We start from the raw sequence: 19,578 nt of genomic DNA on the forward strand, positions 1-19,578 counted from the left end.
AAATTATAGGTTCCCTGATATACTTAGCTAGTGCAACGAGACCAAACATCTCATATGATGTATGTAGGTTGAGTCGTTATACGTACAGCACATGAGATGATCATTGGATAACACTAGAGTGAGTTCTCAAATATTCAAAGGGAACAATGAATTTGGGAATACATTATACCGATCATCCTACAGTCTTGAAAGGATCCAGTGATTTTAACTGGATCAGTAACTCGGATGATATGAAAGCTACAAGTGGCTATGTTTTTACTCTAGGAGGTGGGGCTATGTCTTGTAGGTCTTCTAAACAGACTATCCTTACAATCCACAATGGAGGCTGAGTTAGTGCGCTCGACTCAGTGGTTGTAGAAGCAGAATGGATTAGAGAGCTCCTTTCTGACCTACTAGTGCTAGAAAAACTTATTCTAGCCATTCTTACCTACTGCGATAACCAAACTATTTTGGTGAAGGTGAAGAGTAGAAAAGATAATATGAAGTCTTCGAAGCACATAAAGAGGCGATTAAAGTCGCTAAGACATGCTAGAGAAACAGGTGTCATTAATATTGAATACATCAAGTCTGAAAGAAACTTGACTAGTCCTTGCACCAAAGAATGGTGTGGAAGGTCATTCTTGCAAAATCCAAAGGAATGGGGCTCATACCCACGTAAAGGTTCACATCGGTGGTAACCTATCCTAGGAGGTCGGAGATCCCGAGAACTAGGATCTAGAAAAACAAGTTATGTGGATAAAGAGCACATCTAGTGTCCCATTAGCTACAGTGCTCTACTATATGGAAGGTTGAGCTACAATCTCTTAATAAGTTCGGTGCCGCTTAGCAATAGGAGTCATCCTACATGCCTCCTAGGAGAACTCACCTATGTGAGCAAGATTGTGATGTTACAGTCAATAAAAGTTTCGGTATACTTCTAAAAGATGCTCATGAGAAAAGATAGTAAGGACATGACCACAAAGTCCTAGCCTGAGAGCTAAGTGTAAGCTTCCTTGTACAGGATGCTACTTGGGTGAAAGTTCTCATGCAAGACTTGAGATCAAGGTTTAGTTCTCCTTTGTCTATGAAGAGTTGCTTGAACCTAGAAGATGGGTTCAAGCTCAAAAGGCACCCATTGTCAAACAACTGTATATTAAACAAGGTTCCATTTTCAACTCAAAATTTGATGGGGATTATTGTGAAAAATTGTTTTCCCTAAAATTTTAATTTGGAAAATTGATTTGGGCTTGAGATTTGTCTATGGGCTTTTGAAAAGTGGCCCAATGACTTGGCTAGAGGGATGGCAGGAGAGGACTAGGTCCTCTCGATCTTTTGATGGGAGCGGCGAAAGGTCTGCCCGATTTCCACGTCGGTGACTCCATCTCCTCTGTATCTTCTCTCCCATGAGCTCTTTCAAGAAAAGAGAGAATACACCTCAATCTAGAGGTCCTTTGTTTCCTCTGTTATCTGCTGATTTTATAGTCGATCGGTGACGAGCTTGTCAGCTTTTGACAAGGTTGGTCTGCAAAGTTAAGGGAGAAGCAAGGCTGCTTCACCCAGTATTAGAGGTACCACCTTGAGCAGCTGCATTCGAGGCTCGATTTCGCATCACGGTGTGCTACATCGTGCGGGAGGGACATTGTATCTCTGTCTTTTTTGCCAATGAAACCATGACACAAGCGGCAACAATTGGATTTCTAGGCAGCGACAATATTGCCAAGCCTTGCTCTAACTTTCGAGCAGCTTTGAGTGCTTAAGAATTATGATGTTCTTCTCCATTTGTGTATGTTCCTTGCTATGTATAATTATACTTCTCCAACCGTGTTTTGACATGGTTGATAAACACATAATAGTGATGTAGTGATTGCAAGAGTTTTCGATTTGTTTTCATCAAAACTTTTAAATCATCAATATCGAACTCCACCAATCAACTTATCATATTACATTTAAAGATCAACCATCATACTCCCATCGTATAGCCCGCGGAATGGTGTTTTTTTATTTATTTATTCCTCAGACCTGGGGGATAAGTTGTAGTATCTGAACGAACGCCCGAACACAACGCATACAACACCCCACACACACCAACATACCCCCTAGAGCGCACGCTAAAACTAAACCTATACCAACACACGTCTACTAGAGATTCACGAAGATTCCAGCTCCGCTAACGACGGACGCGTCGCTCCCCTTGAGGACCATAGACGCCTGAGGATCCCTGCAAATTTATTTTTAGAAATAAATCCCGATGAGACACCCGAATCCGAATCCAGAGATCAAACTCGGACGGGTAGCGCTCCACCGGAGCTAGCTACCACTGGGAATGGTGTTGTGTAGCGGCCAAGATCATCAGATTCCTTTCTTCCGTGGTGTGCGTTTACGAAGAGGAGTCCATGTCCGTACTAGCAAACAATAAATTTTAAGTTCATTTCAAAGAAATACTTTTAAGTCCATGAACTACCCCACTGACCAACCACTTTAATAATAAGATCGATGCTGTCCTGTGTAGGATGGAACCTTTTCACTCAAAACCTCCCTGTAAATTTGTTCTTCAGATATACCGCGGCGCGGCTGTCGTCCTGTTCCCATCAATCCGGATTGAGACTGCTTGGCCTCAGATATACCGCCACATATGCGAATCCTACACACTTCCCCTTCCTCTTCCTCCTCTCCCTCTCGCCGCGACAGATCGCTCACCTCGCCAATGGCGGCCGCGCTGGCGAGCCGCGTGGAGTCGTGGGCTCGTGACCAGGCGGCGCGGCTCCCGCCCTGGGCGGCGCCGCGGTGGCCCTGGCCCCCGCCGCGGCCGCCCGCGTGGCCGTGGCCCGGGGACCGCCGGCGCCAGCGGGACCGCATGTTCCGGGAGGAGTTCGAGCGCCGCCGACGCCAGCTCCGCGAGCTCTGCCGCGCCGTCCGCGTCGACACCGTCGCCGAGCTCCAGGAGCTGCTCTGCGCCATGGTCCTTGCCGAGTGCGTCTACAAGGTCCGTTGGTCCCCAGCTCACGCCCCATTCGCGCGTTGCATATACCTTTTGATGATTCGATCCCATCCATTCCCGATGGCCACATAGGTAGATCTGGGCATGCATTTGCGGCTGGTGCTGCTAACCTCTGATTGAAGAGATAGAAATGTTGCATGTGGCGGAATGCGGCACCAGTTCATATCTAGCACGTTCAGAGGCTGATTGATTAGGGAAATGTCTGCAAGTGGCTACCATGCAATGAGCACATAGCTTTCCACCAAATATAAGAACACCATGACCATCTTGGAACAGTTATGTACCATTGATATGGCATTTGTCATTTTGTGCTTTTCCCTGGAAAAAGGTAGCAGCATCTATGAGGTGGTTGCTTGATATGGTTCATCTCATATTCCTAGTCTCGAAAAGTGATGTTTAAGCTTGAACAGGAAAAATGGATGCCTAGCCTGAGAAAAATTGCTCCACCATTTTCCAAACTATTTTGTGTTTGTGTTGCTGTCTGCTATTTTCAATGACCTTATGGAACTTAGTTCAAGAGGTTTTCTTAATGTGGGTATGATTGACACCTCGGCCCCACTAATTGTTTCAATTGGATTGCATTGGATGCCTGGATGCTTTTAGTATGCTTTACTGCACATTTTACCATTTAGATTTGAGTATCCTCCTCTCTGTTTGCAATATGTGTGATCATCCTCTCTTCACGCCTCACCCCCCTGTTATTTTACTGAATGCTCCAACAGATGTTACATATTTTCTTCTATCTTTATGGTTGGAAAACACAAACATTGTCAATCTGAAGAAGAAAAGAAATCGTTGGCTAGGACAGTAGTAATATTGAGAGTACTCCAATTTTTCTCATAGAGTTCAGTTTCCTTTGTATTATCACTTAGTCTACTTTTTTTTTCTAGCAGAGGCCTGTTTCTGAGATGATGAGATATATCAACAAGTTCAAATCTGATTTTGGCGGGAACATTGTGTCTCTGGAGCGTGTTCAACCATCCTTGGATCACGTACCACATCGGTAAGCCAAAAGCTAATGTCTTTAGTTTTTGTTCAGAAGTGCAAATATTTGTTGAAACTTGTGCTTCTTTTTTTGCTTCTTTACAAATGTAACCAAGCACTACAATAAACTGCAAGACAGCGACTGTTTGTACAACTCCAGTCTCTAGTAGACCAAGTAACCATGTACAGTCCTTGTTTCATCTGAGATCTTAAAGACATGCATGGAGTTGATAAGCCTTTCTGGAAATACCATAAAGTGGTTCTGACTGTGTTATATGAAGGCCACCCGTTGAGAGGAAAGGGAAATTTACCGGTTTCTTCTTTTATTTGATTATGAGCGGATGTGGGACTAGTTCCAGCATTACCAGGCTTGCTGGTCCAGGGGTGTTACTTGTTTCATATGAAGTCTCTTGCATACTACGTATCAGGTGGAACCTATGAAGTGGCCTACTACATTATTAACGAATCTTGCAGTGCCTATCTTTACACAATCTCTATATTTTTTTCAATTTTACGTGCTTCATTTCAAGTAGTTCAAAAAATGGCAATCTTCACATGTTTTTCTGTACTTGTTGATACAAAATCTAGCATTCTAGCTAATGTTGAAATCATGTAGGTATCTGTTAGCGGAGGCTGGTGACACCCTGTTTGCTACATTTATTGGCACAAAGCAATACAAGTAAGATTTTATTCGGAACTTTACACTGTGAAATGGTTATGATGTTTGCCATGATATGATTGCATCAAGTCTTCATTTTTCCTTTACAGAGATGTTATTGCTGATGTGAATATACTCCAAGGGACCATATTTCATGAGGATGCTGCTCAGGATTTGGCTTCTTCTGCTGACTCTGAAAAAAATGATTCTCAAAAGGGTGAAGAAAAGTTTGGGAAATCTTATCGAGAAACATCAAAGAAGTTGAGAAAATCAAAACCCGCAGCACACCGAGTATGAATTAGCTGCAACAATTGTTGAAAATTCTGCTTGCTGAATCAGTTGATCTTGTTTATCACATAGCAACATGGTTAGGATTTGCCTGACTTAAAATATCATACAGGGTTTCTTGGCCCGTGCCAAGGGAATTCCAGCACTGGAACTATACAACCTTGCACAGAAAAAGAATAGGAAACTTGTTCTTTGTGGACATTCACTTGGTGGAGCGGTAGGCACATGTATACAATTTATAACATCTTTTTCCTTATTATTTGCTCATATGTCTCGCCATCCCCAATACTACTGCAGGTAGCTGCATTGGCTGCACTTGCAATCTTGAGAGTTCTTGCATCATCTCCATCTAAAGAGCATAACAGACTTCAGGTGAAGTGTATCACGTTCTCTCAGCCACCTGTTGGGAATGCTGCCTTGAGAGAGTAAGTTTCTTTAGATATAGCCAGAATTCTGAACTTGACTGAGCATAATATTATTTGAAATACTATTAATTATTGCAACTTTATTTTATCTGGAGTGAGGTGTGTAACAGGGTTGATAGAATCAAAATTTCTTCTTAACCCCCCTGTTTTTCTTTTGGTAGTTATGTTCACAAAAGAGGATGGCAGGACTACTTCAAATCCTACTGTATCCCTGAAGACTTGGTGCCACGTCTTCTATCTCCAGCATACTTTCACCACTACAATGCCCAAACACCAGAAGAATCTTTTGTAAATAGAACTGATGCAAAATCTGAAGATAATATGGAGACAAGTTCTGAAAGGCCCAAAGGGAACAATGGAGAGCAACTTGTTCTAGGTGTTGGTCCAGTTCAAAAGTCTATGTGGAGACTTTCAAAACTCGTTCCCTTGGAAGGGGTGCGGAAAAGTTTAAGTGCACTCCAGAAACAAGCAAATATTTTTGGAAAGGCATCATCTCAATTGGATAGTTATTTGCAATCAAAGGTTGATGAATCTGAAGAAGAGCCACAATCTCTTGAGATTCAAGAAGGTTCGGAAGGAATTGCTCTTACCGTTTTATCTGTTAAAGATGGAGAGCGCACTGAAGAATACAATAGGACTGAGAAAATAAATGCATCTGAAGCTGGGGGTTCTAAGCGCTGGAGTAGAGTACCTTCTTTGCCTTCATATGTGCCATTTGGTGAGGTTAGTAACCTATTTCCTTAATTTATTGACTCCAGTCGTTCAATCTTATTTTTAGCTCCTGTTTGGCATAATATCCTCTGCCCCTTGATGTCTTAAATTGTAATTCTGTAGGGGAGATATTATATATTTGCACACACCCTCGTCTGTGAAGCACATCTGTGCATATAAAAGAGTCTGTTGTCACAGACAAACTTCCCAGTCACATGATACGAGCAAATTGTCCATGGCTCATCTCTAAACAGATAGATAAGAATATACCTGTATCTTGTGTATGTTTGCTCTAATTTGACTCCAAGACTAAGCCACACTACATGTTCTCAATCTCAAAAGATTAAATTTTGTTCATATTTTATCCATATTAAAAAAGGGCCTTTCTAATGTCTCACAATACATCCATTTCTTTAAATGGGGTAGAGCTTCAACTTCTGTCAATGTTAAAATACTTTTCTTGTTTTCAGCTTTATCTTTTGGGAGATGCGTCAGTCAATACACTTTCAGATTCTGAATACTCCAAGATGACATCGGTATGAGCTTCTTATTTCAGTGCTCATTTCCTTTGTTATTTGAAAAAAAAGATATGAAGCATGCTCCATTTTCTTCAGTTTTTTGTTCTGAATATTTTACCATACTGGGTATACTCATTTCCTTGCTCTATTTTGGCAAAGGTGTGTGCAGGTGCAGTCTGTTATATCGGAGTTAAGGGAGCGTTTGCAATCACACTCAATGAAATCCTATAGGGCTCGGTTCCAAAAGTAAGACCTTCTCATTATTTGGTTATCTTTCAACAAGAATTAGAGCATCCCCAGTAGATGATTCGATTCATACGGCCACCTATGCCATGGTTTGTTTGCTTTTTATGCCTCCAGTGGATTGAATCATTGATGGGTCCCACGTTACATTAACAAAAAAGCAAAACTTCTCTCTCTTTGTCTCTGTCTCTCTCCCATGTATGCCTGCTTGCTCAAGCTTTATTATTTTTTATTGCTATGGTTTGAACCATGTTTATGGTTCAGTGTCCTCCAGTGGTATGAGTCGAATCAAACCAGTGCCAGCTAGGACCATGGTTTGCTTTCCATCTCTCACTGGAGATGGCTTTAGTTCTCACCCAAAACTTTCACCTTCAGTCACACAGGATCTTACTCAAAACTTTCATCTTCATACTAAACATGATCTTACTCAAAACTTTCATCTTCATACCAAACATGACCTTGAATGTATCGCACTCTCTAATCTTAAATCATACATGGATTCTGCATAAAGGGCTATAGTGTTGGTAGAAAACAAAAGGAATTTGCATTGCTTGAAATACTAAGACCCTGTTTGGCAGAGCTCCAGCTCAGAGATCCATGCAGGATTTGAAGTTTGTAGGATAAAATAAAATAGTATAAATATCTGTTTTCAGTCCAAAATAAGAATAAGATGCCTAAACCAAAGACCCTCGATCTGCTCACAGCTCGAACTCCAAGAATTTCTGAAGCTAGGGATGACTAGCTCCAAGAATTCTTGGTGCTGGAGCTCTACCAAACAACCCCTAAGTTATGTGCAAACATTAGTTTTCTATAAAGGTTAGATAAGTTAAAAAAAACAATGGTTGGCTTTATGTTAGTGGGACTTTTATTTAAGTGCTCATTTTTTTGAAACGGATGCTACTAGGGCTTGGTTTTCTGGTTTTAAATTACAAAAATCGTCAACCTTTACCACTTACCTCAGAAACTGTCTGGTTTGGGTATATTTTATTTCAGATTCAATAAGATTTGACCATAATCTAATCATACAATAAGATTTGTCTTTTCTGAAATACATAATATGGAAAAGAAATCGTGTATACATCTTTAATTAATAAATTGAAGTAAAAACTTGACCGGATTGAACCAAAACTGGGCACATGGTAAGGCAGACACAGGACGTGTATAAATGATGGAGAACAAGAGAGGATTTGTCTATTTTGACCATGAGGATGATATGGTGGAGTGAACTTTAAGGAATAAGGAACTGTCATTTATTTATTAATGAAGAAGCTCTGAGAATGATGAAAATTGTGCTGCATATCATTCTGTGTGATAGTATTTCACTATTTTGTTGTGAATTGTTTGCACCGTCATTTTTTTTAATTATGCTCCTTTTCTTTTTTTTTCTTTTTTTCTTTTTTATGGTTTTAATTACTGATGGAGTATGGAAGCATTTCATTTATATATTTAATCAAATTCATTGAAATCAAATAACCACCCACAACTAAATGTTGTTGTCCTATTTATGCAGAATATATGATTTGTGCATGAGTGCAAATGCCCCCATTTTTACCGGCATTGAGCAATTACCACAATTTTCACATCTACAAGAACTACTTGGTCTAACGGCCGCTGATTCTGTTGAACTTGGTCATATCGTGGAGCGTCCTGTTATTCGAACAGCCACTTCTATTCTTCCTCTTGGATGGAATGGACTCCCTGGTGGTAAAAGTGCTGAGCCGCTAAAAGTTGATATAATTGGGCATGGCCTGCATATGTGCACTCTTTTCCAGGCTCAGATAAATGGAAACTGGTACGCTTAATTTTGTGCAATATTTTTACAGGTTTTATAAAGGTCAGCCAAATCTACTTTTTTTATAAAGCATGTAGTTGGGTTTCACTATAAGTTTTTTGTGAACATAGTTTTTTTTCCTTTTAATTTTTTGTGCCTTTTGTCATGTGCAAATTCCGTATTTACCCAAATTTTGGGAACTGCCATTCAAGTAAGATTTCATACATACTTATGTTGCAAAATGTATATGATCTGTAAGGCTAAGGAAATATAAGGGTTAAGTCAACAATATGTGCAAATTTGGTTTTTTTTAACAATAAATTGCAACATTTGTATACAAGATCAGCCACATTTTGCACTTAACTGAATGGCCATATGAGAAGAAGCCAGTAGTTTCTATTAACACAAAGCAAAAGTGACATCTGAGCCCCCAAAAAATGTAACATTTGAGAATGAGAAACTATCAACTACCAGCAACTTGTCAATTTGGTATGTTGCTTTTAAACAAATAAGTCTATCCAAGACATGATAGTAGTTCCAGTTCATTCAACTTTCTTAGACTTTTCAGTTGGGTATGGCTTACAGCATACAGATGCCCCCATAGATAGCAGATATGTGACGTTAAGTATTGGATACCATTGTACCCAGCTACATATATGTTTGAACACATACGATATGAACCTAGAGTTACTAATGGAGAACAACATGCTTTCTTTTGTGAATGTTGAAACCATACATCCTGAACATTAGCTGAAAGTTTTGTACTTCTGGTTTTATCATAAAGAAAGTTTGTGTTGGAGAAGTGTGGCTAGTACCTTTTATTTTAGTGAAGCTTTGTTGATGTTTGCATGTTGCACTTGATTGACAGGATACTGCATACCACAAGTTTTGCACTTTTGATTGTACTTAGGCTTGCAAAGTTCACAGTGTTATATTCGTAAGTATTCCATTCTTTTGATTGAAGTTATCGTATACAGGTATTCAACAGTTATAGAAACTGTACCATCAGGCACTTTGTACTCATCAAATCAAGAAGTGCAACCTACACTGCAAAAAATGCGGATTCTTGTTGGCCATCCACTAAAGCAGCCTCCAAATTACATTAGTGAGGATTTCATGGTTCCTGTAATCACAGGTGTTGATTCAAGCCCAGATTTTGGTTTTGAGTCATTGTTTGAAGATAAAGGTTGCTGCAAGGGTTTGAATGGCTTTCTCATATATGGGACAAGTGATTTTGTAACCATTTGTAAAGAGGTCTACGTTAGGACCCGGAGAGTGCGATTGCTTGGACTAGAGGTACCTCCATAAGGACGATAACTTTGGCTGTTATTGTAATATGTTTATTTTCTGATGATCCATGGAAATACTAACCATGGGATCTATTTGAGTGTAGGGGGCAGGTAAAACATCCTTGCTCAAAGCAATGTTAGGACAAGTTAAAGAAAGAAACAGTGCAGTTCTTGAATGCATACATGTAGATCTGCATGGAAAGGGAATATCAAATGGATTGTGCTACTTAGATTCGACAACAGTGAACTTGCAGGTACTGTTGTTACTGTTTGTTCTCTACTCAATTTTTCTTATCTTGCAATATTATGCATCCCAACCCACTTCTACACCTGAATAGTTTAGTAAATATTTGCCTGCTCTTACCCTGTGACATGGCACACCTTTTTATGATGAAAAGGCATTTTCTGTAGAAAAGTCTAAATTAATCATTTTCCTTGTTTTTATCATATTTTTGCTTGTCAATGAAAAAATGTAATGTGTGAAGTAATACAAATTATGATAGGTTTTCAACAGTTTGTATATCTATCTGAGTTTTTATGCAAGTGTGCTATGCACATGCACAACTAGCAAGCATGGTATAACCGCTATGTTCTTGATTCTCTAGCAGAAACAATCCATATGGCTATTTTTACCTAGAGGAATCCCTTAAACTGAGCTCTTCAAAAGTCAGACACTAAAATGCTTGTCAGCTAGGCTGACCCCACAGCCCACAACTCAAATTGACGAAATAAAAGTTTTTTCTTTTCTTTTTCTTGGGTTGAAGAGTGATCTACCTTGGTTCTTATGCATTCGTATTTTAATTTGACACACTACGCTCTTTTGTCTTGCCTTGACTCTTGAAATTGTTCAGCTAAGAATCTAGCATTAACTTGGTATGACCTGAACCATTTTAAAATGGTGGTGGGACTTGATTTAAGTTTGCCTAGGAAGATGTTATGTGCTGTGCTAGGTCTGAAACTGTATTGTCCTCTACTCTATTTAATATATAACTGCACTGTGAGTTGGCTGCACTACTCAAGAGTGCAATACTAAAGTCGTAGTATTGTAGCTGCGGAAAATAAACATAGAGATGTACGAAGCAGAAACACTATCTGAAAAAGTATGTTTTGTTCCATTTTTGTATCACTCGATGCCTAGAAGTTTTGCTCTTATGACCAGAGTGTTTATCCATATGCTTTGACTCTAATTTTCTTGGTACGATCCTTATTCTACTGGAATGATACCTTGCACTAGTTCTGAAACATGCAACTGGTCGGTATTGTTATTATAAGAAAGAAAAATTTTGGTTTTCATGGTAGAACACAGAGTAAATACATGGAGAGTAATTTGTTTAGTTTTTGGTGAACTCCTTTATGATACGTGGGGAGTAGATGTCTCAGAAGTTTTCTGTCTATATCCTGAATATCTAACCCCTAAGAGTACTCATTATGAACTTATCTTCTATCAGGAACTACCTTCAGAGGTTATGCGGTTCAAAGAAGAATTGCAGTTAGGAATACATGATGTCAGCAGGAAGACCGATCTTGTTATTGTTGTTCATAACCTAGCACATCGAATTCCACAGTATTACCAGTCCAACACTTCTCAGCCTCAGCCTGCTCTTTCACTTCTCTTGAATGAAGCCAAGGCTCTTGGCATTCCTTGGATACTTGCAATAACCAACAAATTCTCTGTCAGTGCACATGAGCAGAACACATTGATCAGTTCAGCTATGGAAGCATACCAAGCTTCTCCTGAGACGACGAGAGTTGTTAACTCTTCCCCGTTTCTAATGCCAAGTGCCTCAAATAGTTTGCAACCCGTTGGTACAACTACTGGAAATTTGGCAAACAAGGATCATTCAGACAGATCTGTTTATCGTCCTGTAAACTTTGCACTCTCACCATTTCAGAGGAAGGACATTGTTATGCATGTGGAGGGCGTTACTGCCCTTCGTCAACTTGTACACCAAGTAGTCCTCGATAATGAAGAACCAGCATTTGAGGTACGTTTCTGTAGCTTTCTATATTCGAATATAAACCTTTCAGAAACTTTAAGCTTGATAGTATGATGTACACCCCACACATTCCATCGGTTTTGCCACCAAGGTTCTATTATTGCAAAATCGCATAGCAGCTTTCCAATAGAAGGGCAGCATTCCATAATCTGTGATTTTTGGCAGGTTATGAAGCTAGGATTAAGATCTTTGTTGCACTTTGAAGGTGTGTTTGTTTATTCCTCTTTATCTGTAACTCTGAGTACTTCATGATTGTACAGGATCTTGCTCGCGAGAGATTGTCGCTGGATCTGGCGAGAGAGAAAGCGGCGTCTCTGCAAGAGAAGCAGAGGCCCCCCAAAAGAGATAGCTCTGTTACAGCTGCTGCTGTAGGTGCGTCACTTGGCGCAGGCCTTGGGATTGTAATGGCTGTAATAATGGGAGCTGCATCAGCCCTCAGAAAGCCGTGATTGTTGGTTTTTTCTTTTGATTTATTATTTATTTTTTAAAATTAGTATATAGTTTACTTTTGTTCCTGTGTTTGAAGCATGCCTAGAAAATGGCTTCAGTGTAGGCAAGAGTAGGTGGATCAAGATAGCATGGTGCCACAATTGGCTGTGTATAGAATAGGAGCCCTGCTCTGATCCTGGGTGTGTTGTGCTATTTGAGTATGGCCCTTAGACATGTTATATTTTCTGTTTCAATTCCTTTCTTTATCTTTACCATATTTATTCGTGCAATTTACCATTAATATCTATTATTTACCTAACCACAAAGGGAATAAAAGAAGCTTAAACTGATCAATAAGAGCACATCCTCGCGGAATTCTAACAGGCTAGTAGGATTTATTTTGCTCTTCCCGTTGAAATGATCAGCCGATCAGCTAGACACAGCTACAAGTTAGCAACTAGTGTGCTGTAATTAATTGTAGGCCTACCATTTGTTTCGTTCTGATATTACTGTCAATTAATTGTACTGTTAGCAATAGAAGAGCAGTGCCGACTTTATTTTCCATAGCTATTTATAAGTCTATCTGGCAAATCAAATTAAAGTTCAATAAATCCTGGTATTTAGTGGCCATTACTTGCTTATCTGCTCTCGCTGGGAATGCAACAATATGTTCACTGACACCATGCCATTTTCCTTCTCAGAAAACAAAATCAAGTTTATAAAACAGCTAGGTAAATCAATCACCAAAATATTTGAAAATCTATCTTCTGTCATAATACATTCAGCATAAATTTTTATGCCCATGGTATTTCGACATATGTAATCTCTGGTCCGGATTTCACGGCTAGTTTGTAATATTTTTTCAATCGAAAGGCCAGTTTGTAATCGAGAATGATGACATTAATCTATACTCCTATATAATTCATCAATTGTCAATTGTAGCTGATCCGAATAATCTCTACCGTCTACTCATGTTGATCAGTTCCGTATGTTAAGATTTACCTAGGGGCAATTGCTTAGGGGCAAGAACTTTCTGATAACTGGTTTTCTTGTAAAATTCATTTCCTTCCCGTATGTAATGCATGGGTGAGAAAACCCACGGTATGTAAACAGACAACTTTGCGAGAACCAATGCGGAAGAACATGCCTAATCATACGGTTTTTTGACTTTCCTTATTGTACGTTCTGCTTACTAGGGGTCTGTGAATACAGTACGTCCATGTAGTTCCATATTTCAAGTCAACATACGAAGCGTCCAGTCATTAGCTTTTAGCATCGCAGTTTTCTGCACAGTACTATAAGAGGAGATCAGAGAGTTCTTTCCTGAGCAAGTTTACGGCATGCTTCTCTCGATTACTGATTTCACAAGTCTTGCTCGTGCACGCTTACTAATTCTAAATAAATTGTTTCTAGGTACAACTTTTACCCCCGATCGAACCATCAGAATTTCAGAAATTAGAACGTTTCCATTTCTCCTTTCACAAGTGAGAAATGGAGAGAGAAAACATATGCCGTCAGTCCAAACGATGGAGACATGAGCGGCCCGGATCTACCCAAAGTCCAAACCCACCTCGGTTGCTATCTCCGTAAACTCCAAGCAAAACCCTAGCCCGTAGCTCACTGGCCGCCGCCTATCCCGCCCACTCACCGGAGCTCATGTCACCCTCCCCGTCCTCGGCTCCCCTTTCGGGTGCCACCTCCCGTGATCGCATCGAGATCCCCTTCGTCTATCGTTGGCCGTGGCGCAGCGAGCGATGGGCCTGCTCCGGCGCTCCCTCAGATTCGCACCGCTGATGGCACAAAGAGCCATGAGCACCAGCGTCACCACAGCGCCGGCGATGGAGGGTGCGGTAGCAGAAGCTGTGGCGAAGGAGGCAAAGAGGAGGAAGAAAAAGAACCTGTTCGACATGGTGCAGTTCCTACCTAGTCGGGGCATCGGGTACAAGGTCGCCAAGACCACCTGGCGCGACGTCTCCTACCAGATCACCAAGATCAACCTTTACAAGGTGATCCTCTCGCTCTGTGCTCACTTTCACTAATCTTTTTTTCTAAATCATTTCTCTTGATTTGTTGTGATTTGTGCAATGCAGGACGGTCGGCATGGGAAGGCGTGGGGGATTCGGTACAATGCAGTTTAGTCTTTTTTCCGTCACCAGCTCCTGCTTTGATCCCAATTTTGTTGTACTTTGCTTCATGATGTTGTGTGGGGAACCGTCCAAACAGTATTCTAATTAATCACTAAGTCGATCAGACACGATCATGACTTTAGCAATTAAACAGAATACCGCTCGGGTAGTCCCGGCACGTGTTTTGTACCCAAGGATTGGACCACATGCTTTCCAACATGTACATCACAACATAGCTTAATAAAAAGCGAGTGATAAGCATTTATATTACAAGTATTAAGCATACAACTGATTTCAATAATTTACAACAAAAACGAGTTAGGAGGAGACAAAACCCCTCAACTCCTAACTACAAAAGAACTACGCAACGAAAAGTTAAACTTATAAACAACAAAAGAGAACGGCGTCGCATGCCCTTGGGCACCGTCTCAACACGCCACCTTCAGAGTAGGATGCACTACTCTTGCCCGCCACCCTGATCGACAGGCACGAAGTAGCCAAAGACAATCTCTTCCCCATTAGCAGGAGTACCTGAAAGTGCAGGCGTGAATACGAAGTTACTCGCAAGACTTAAACCATATAGAGCACATATACATAGCTCGACTCCAAGGATTATGCATTGATCATTAGCAAGGATGAGCCACAGGTTAGGTAAAACATATGCACTAAGCATCCTAGACATATGTGTGAGCGACTGAAATTTAACCAAAACATACGAAAACTACCCTACAACTAACAATTGAACAAGTGTAACTGTAACCAACATGTGTATCAATAGGTAACAAGAAACACCACCATCTCCCACATACCGAACCACAAACAATACTCGAAACTCTACGACCGATGCAGATGGATAGAAGCATGCTCATGACCGAGAGCACGACAGTTTGAACTGTTTATACACCATGCAGGGGATACTCCTAGACCTGTGACACGAGGACCATTCGGCTTGTGCCACCGGCCCAAGTGCACACAAGGGGGTACTCGTGACAACCTTTCTCAACCAGCCCCAACCGTTTGGATCATGCATCGCTCGGTGCAGCGGTACTAGAACTACTTCCAGAGCAAACTAGTACCACTACAAGCCCGCCTGGTCACACTGTTGGTGTCCACGCCCAAAAAGCCATAGCTACGAAGGTATTTGGCTTGCCTTACCATTAGATTGGCATGTGGTGAGTAAGGTAAGTGCTAAAGTCGACAACACCGACGATCAGTGCTTAACCGGCGCAAAGCAGTCTACGGTGTCCGGTTTCCTCTACCGATCTACCCAGGGGAACTCCACATCCGGGTAGGACAAAACACCTCCTAGCACCGCCCACACATCATCTCATACTCACCACTCATACAACCATCTCAACCTCAATAAGTGTTTGTAATCATAAGAAGGTTGTATGCTCGTGAACAACAGGATGCGCCGTCGTTCGACTTCTACCGAATGACCTAAGCATGGCTAAGCATATAAGTCGAACTCATACCAAGACATTCACAACATCTCAAGGCTACAAGGAATGTAAATACATAAGTATCCAAAGTAGAAGAATGCAATCAACATAGGTTCTACCTATTGGTACCCAACACTGACTCACTAAACATGCATACATACATAAGCATATTTCATCAATTTTAGACTTATCCAATTACACAAGATGGATCAATATGCTTAGTTGCTTGCTTGATGCACTGGCTCAAATAGGTGGGGTGCGTCGGGATCGCCCTAGTCTTCCGGGATCAACGGCTTGGCGTGCTCTATAAAACATAACGCGTGCAATGATAAGCATGAATGAAATGCAACAATGCATGCCACAAGGCGCATATGATGAAATGCCCCAAAATATGCCACATAATGCAGGGAAACAATTTTCCTAGATAGAACAAGTCATAAGGAGACTAGCAAAATTGGTTTAATTCATTTTGGACTTGTAAAGAATTAGTGGTGAATTAAAGAATTCTTAACCTAATTAATTCATCTCAGAAATTTAATTAACTATTTCATGGCTAGGCACATTTTTAATGGGTAGAGGAGGTTATTATGAAACAAAAAAAAAATTAGTTTCATAATGAGCTACGGAGAATTTACTATGAATTTTACAAGTTATCAGCATAAAAGAAAAAAAACTGATGAACAGTCAACCCGGATACTCTGTAGCTCTTTCAAGGGCGAATAAGGGTCCATACGCTTCCAAACCCTTGCAGGTTTTTTGCAAGATCTAAGCTGATCCTTTCTGTCAATTTTGGACTGGCCACACGGATTAGAGTGAAAAAGAAAAAACTATGTAATCGAGTAGCCAACCGAATCAAATGTAATCGACTTACATGTAACCTACCTTTTCTATGAATAAAACTTTCGGAGTTGATCGATGTTCCACGAGTGCTCGAGTATCTCGCTGTTTGGAGTAGATAGCTGTACCGACCCAAGTCGAGTGACCTCGACTACTATGTAAGGTCCTTCCCACTTATGCGATAACTTGTGGCGTTGGGCCTATTTCTGCACCTTTCGTAGGACGAGGTCCCCAGCAGCGAGTTGCCTGGGTTGAATTTTCTGGCTTTGATATCTATGCAACGTCTGCTAATACTTAGCCGCTCGAATAGATGCTCGATCTTGGTATTCCTTGAGTAAATTTATGTCATCTGCTCGTAAGTGCTCCTGCCCTTCTTCAGAGTAACGTTCCACTCAAGGTGATCCGAACTGCAACTCAGTCGGGAGGACCGCTTTCGCTCCATAAACCAAGAAGAATGGAGTTTCACCAGTGGCCCTATTAGTCGACGTACGAACGGCCCATAGTACTGAGGGAAGCTCTTTTATCCAGCGTTTCGAGTAGGCTTTCAGCATGTCAAAGACCCGAGTTTTGATACCCTGCAAGACTATACCATTAGCATGCTCAACTTGACCATTACTCTGCGAGTGAGCTACTGAGGCGAAACAAGTCTTAATGCTGAATTCTTCGCAGAACGCAATGAAGGTTCCACTTCTGAACTGGCTACTGTTATCCGTAATTATCTGATGCGGAATGCCGAATCGAGTAATTATTCTCCTCATGAACTTTTTGGCCGCTTCTGCGGTTATTTTTCCTACGGGTTCGGCCTCTATCCACTTGGTGAACGTGTCGATAGCCACGAATAGGAACTTGTAACCACCTTGAGCCCTTGCGAACGGTCCCAGGATATCCAAGCCCCAGATGGAGAAAGGCCAAGAAAGAGGAATTGTTTACAGAGCTTGGGCTGGTCGAGTGATCTGCCTTCCAAAAAATTGGCAGCTATCGCACTTTTTGACTAGCTCGGAAGCATCCTGGAGGGCAGTCGACCAATAGAATCTTTGGCAGAAAATTTTTCCGACCAAGGTGCGAGAAGACGCATGATTACCACGCGTGCCTCTGTGGATATCAAGCAATATTTTATTGCCCTCTTCCTGAGTGATGCACTTCATCAAGATTCCGTTACTCCCCTTTCGGTAGAGTTTGTCGTCTTCCAAAACGTAGAGCTTGGATTTACGAGCAATTTTCTCTGCAGACGCATCATCATCAGGGATGTCTCGACCCTCGAGATAGGCTTGGTACGGAGTCATCCAAGTCGGGTTAGTGCAACATCCGTGTCTACAGGATCCGCCTCACTGACCTGACCTGACTGCTGGTCGGGTTGGGCAGTATCCGTTCGCCAAACTGTTGGGACAGATGGCTTAAGTAGTTCCTCAATGAAGACCCCTATGGGTACCGATGCTCGAGTCTAACAAGTTCATCCCCACAAGAGTTATCACTCCTTCTAAAATGCGTCACTTCTAGCCCTTCGAACTTTTGCTTGAGCTTTCGTACCTCGAGTAAGTAAGACGCCATGTTGTCATCCAAGCACTAGTACTCCTTTTGAACTTGGTTTACGACTAGTTGTGAGTCCCCTTTCACAAGAAGTCATTTAATCTCAAGCGATGCAGCTATGCGGAGCCTGTTTACCAATCCTTCATATTCTGCAACATTATTAGAAGCTTTAAAGTCTAATTGAACAACGTACCTAAGTTCGTCGCCCGTTGGAGATTTGAGCACAATGACAGCCCCTGAGCCCTAGAGCATGAGAGATCCATAAAAAAAGAGCGTCCAGTGATCTTCGACCATATTTGGCCTTGTCTCTTCAACGCTTGTCCATTCGGCGAAGAAATCTACTAACACTCCGGATTTCACGCTTGTGCGTGGTGCGACGCTTACGTCGAACTCATTTAGCTCTACCGCTCATTGCACGATTCGTCCAGTAGCTTTCTGATTGTGTATTACATCCTTCAACGGATATGTCGTCATGACCATGATCCTATGCACTTGAAAGTAGTGTTGTAATTTCTAGGAAGTCATCAAGACTGCATATATCAGCTTCTGTACTTGTGGGTATCGTAGCTTAGCATCGTGTAGAACCTCGCTCATGTAATAAACAGGTTTCTGGACCTTGGCCTTTTTTCTTAGGACATTCCCGTTCGATCGCCAGTACCGTGCTTACGACTTGTGGGGTAGCTGCAATATACAAAAAGAACTCATCTTTCTCGTTAGGCGGTGTAAGAATTAATGGAGAAGATAAGTACCTTTTTAAGTCATGAATGGCGCGTTCCGCTTCTTCTGTCCACTCGAATCGGTCTTGTTTTTTCAACAACTTGAAGAAAGGCATTCCTCGCTCGCCCATCCTGGAAATAAATCAACTAAGAGCAGTGATGCAACCTGTCAGTTTCTGAACCTCCTTAAGTGTTCAAGGTGACCGCATTTGGTTGAGAGCCTCAATTTTGCGCAAGTTGGCCTCAATGCCGCGACTTGACACTAGGAAGCCGAGAAGCTTGCCGGACGGCACGCCAAACATGCAATTTTCAGGGTTGAGCATCATGCGATACTTCCTGAGGTTGTCAAATGTTTCCAAGAGATCGTCAACCAATGCGTTTCTAGTTTCCGATTTGACTACAACATCATCGACGTATGCTTCTACATTGCACCCAATTTGGGGTTGTAGACAGTTTTGAATACACATTTGATACGTAGCACCAGTGTTTTTTAAACCAAAAGGCATCTTTACATAGCAAAATACACCAAAGGGAGTAGTAAAAGCCGCTTTCTCCTCATCCTCTAATCCCATGCTAATTTGGTGATACCCTGAATAGGCATCTAGAAAATATAGCAATTCGCAGCCTGTCGTAGAGTCAA

General features: G+C 41.4%; 2 protein-coding genes across 2 annotated transcripts; both read left to right on the plus strand.

The window, feature by feature from the left end:
- The first annotated feature begins 2,518 nt into the window (after positions 1-2,518).
- Positions 2,519-12,565, plus strand: LOC133922131 (uncharacterized). The gene is made up of 14 exons (XM_062367324.1): positions 2,519-2,962; positions 3,871-3,980; positions 4,578-4,640; positions 4,730-4,910; positions 5,020-5,124; positions 5,205-5,332; positions 5,494-6,055; positions 6,514-6,579; positions 6,731-6,807; positions 8,315-8,596; positions 9,553-9,871; positions 9,969-10,118; positions 11,313-11,849; positions 12,122-12,565. Exons 1-14 carry the CDS (start codon positions 2,612-2,614, stop codon positions 12,308-12,310), a joined length of 3,120 nt encoding a protein of 1,039 aa, XP_062223308.1. The 5' UTR covers positions 2,519-2,611; the 3' UTR covers positions 12,311-12,565.
- Positions 12,566-13,372: 807 nt separating this feature from the next.
- LOC133923075 (uncharacterized) lies at positions 13,373-14,428 on the plus strand. Its single transcript, XM_062368527.1, has 3 exons — positions 13,373-13,391; positions 14,007-14,296; positions 14,381-14,428. The coding sequence occupies exons 1-3, from the start codon at positions 13,373-13,375 to the stop codon at positions 14,426-14,428; spliced, it is 357 nt and encodes a 118-aa protein (XP_062224511.1).
- The last annotated feature ends 5,150 nt before the right edge of the window (positions 14,429-19,578 follow it).

This window comes from Phragmites australis, chromosome 6, assembly GCF_958298935.1.
Source record: "Phragmites australis chromosome 6, lpPhrAust1.1, whole genome shotgun sequence".
In the NCBI taxonomy this organism is placed as follows: domain Eukaryota; kingdom Viridiplantae; phylum Streptophyta; class Magnoliopsida; order Poales; family Poaceae; genus Phragmites; species Phragmites australis.

Coding starts and splice junctions, on each gene's coding strand:
- LOC133922131 (XM_062367324.1), top strand. CDS start 2,612: ATGCGAATCCTACACACTTCCCCTTCCTCTTCCTCCTCTCCCTCTCGC. Junction 4,911..5,019: donor CAAAACCCGCAGCACACCGA/GTATGAATTAGC, acceptor AATATCATACAG/GGTTTCTTGGCCCGTGCCAA. Junction 8,597..9,552: donor GCTCAGATAAATGGAAACTG/GTACGCTTAATT, acceptor TATCGTATACAG/GTATTCAACAGTTATAGAAA.
- LOC133923075 (XM_062368527.1), top strand. Junction 14,297..14,380: donor CCAAGATCAACCTTTACAAG/GTGATCCTCTCG, acceptor TGTGCAATGCAG/GACGGTCGGCATGGGAAGGC.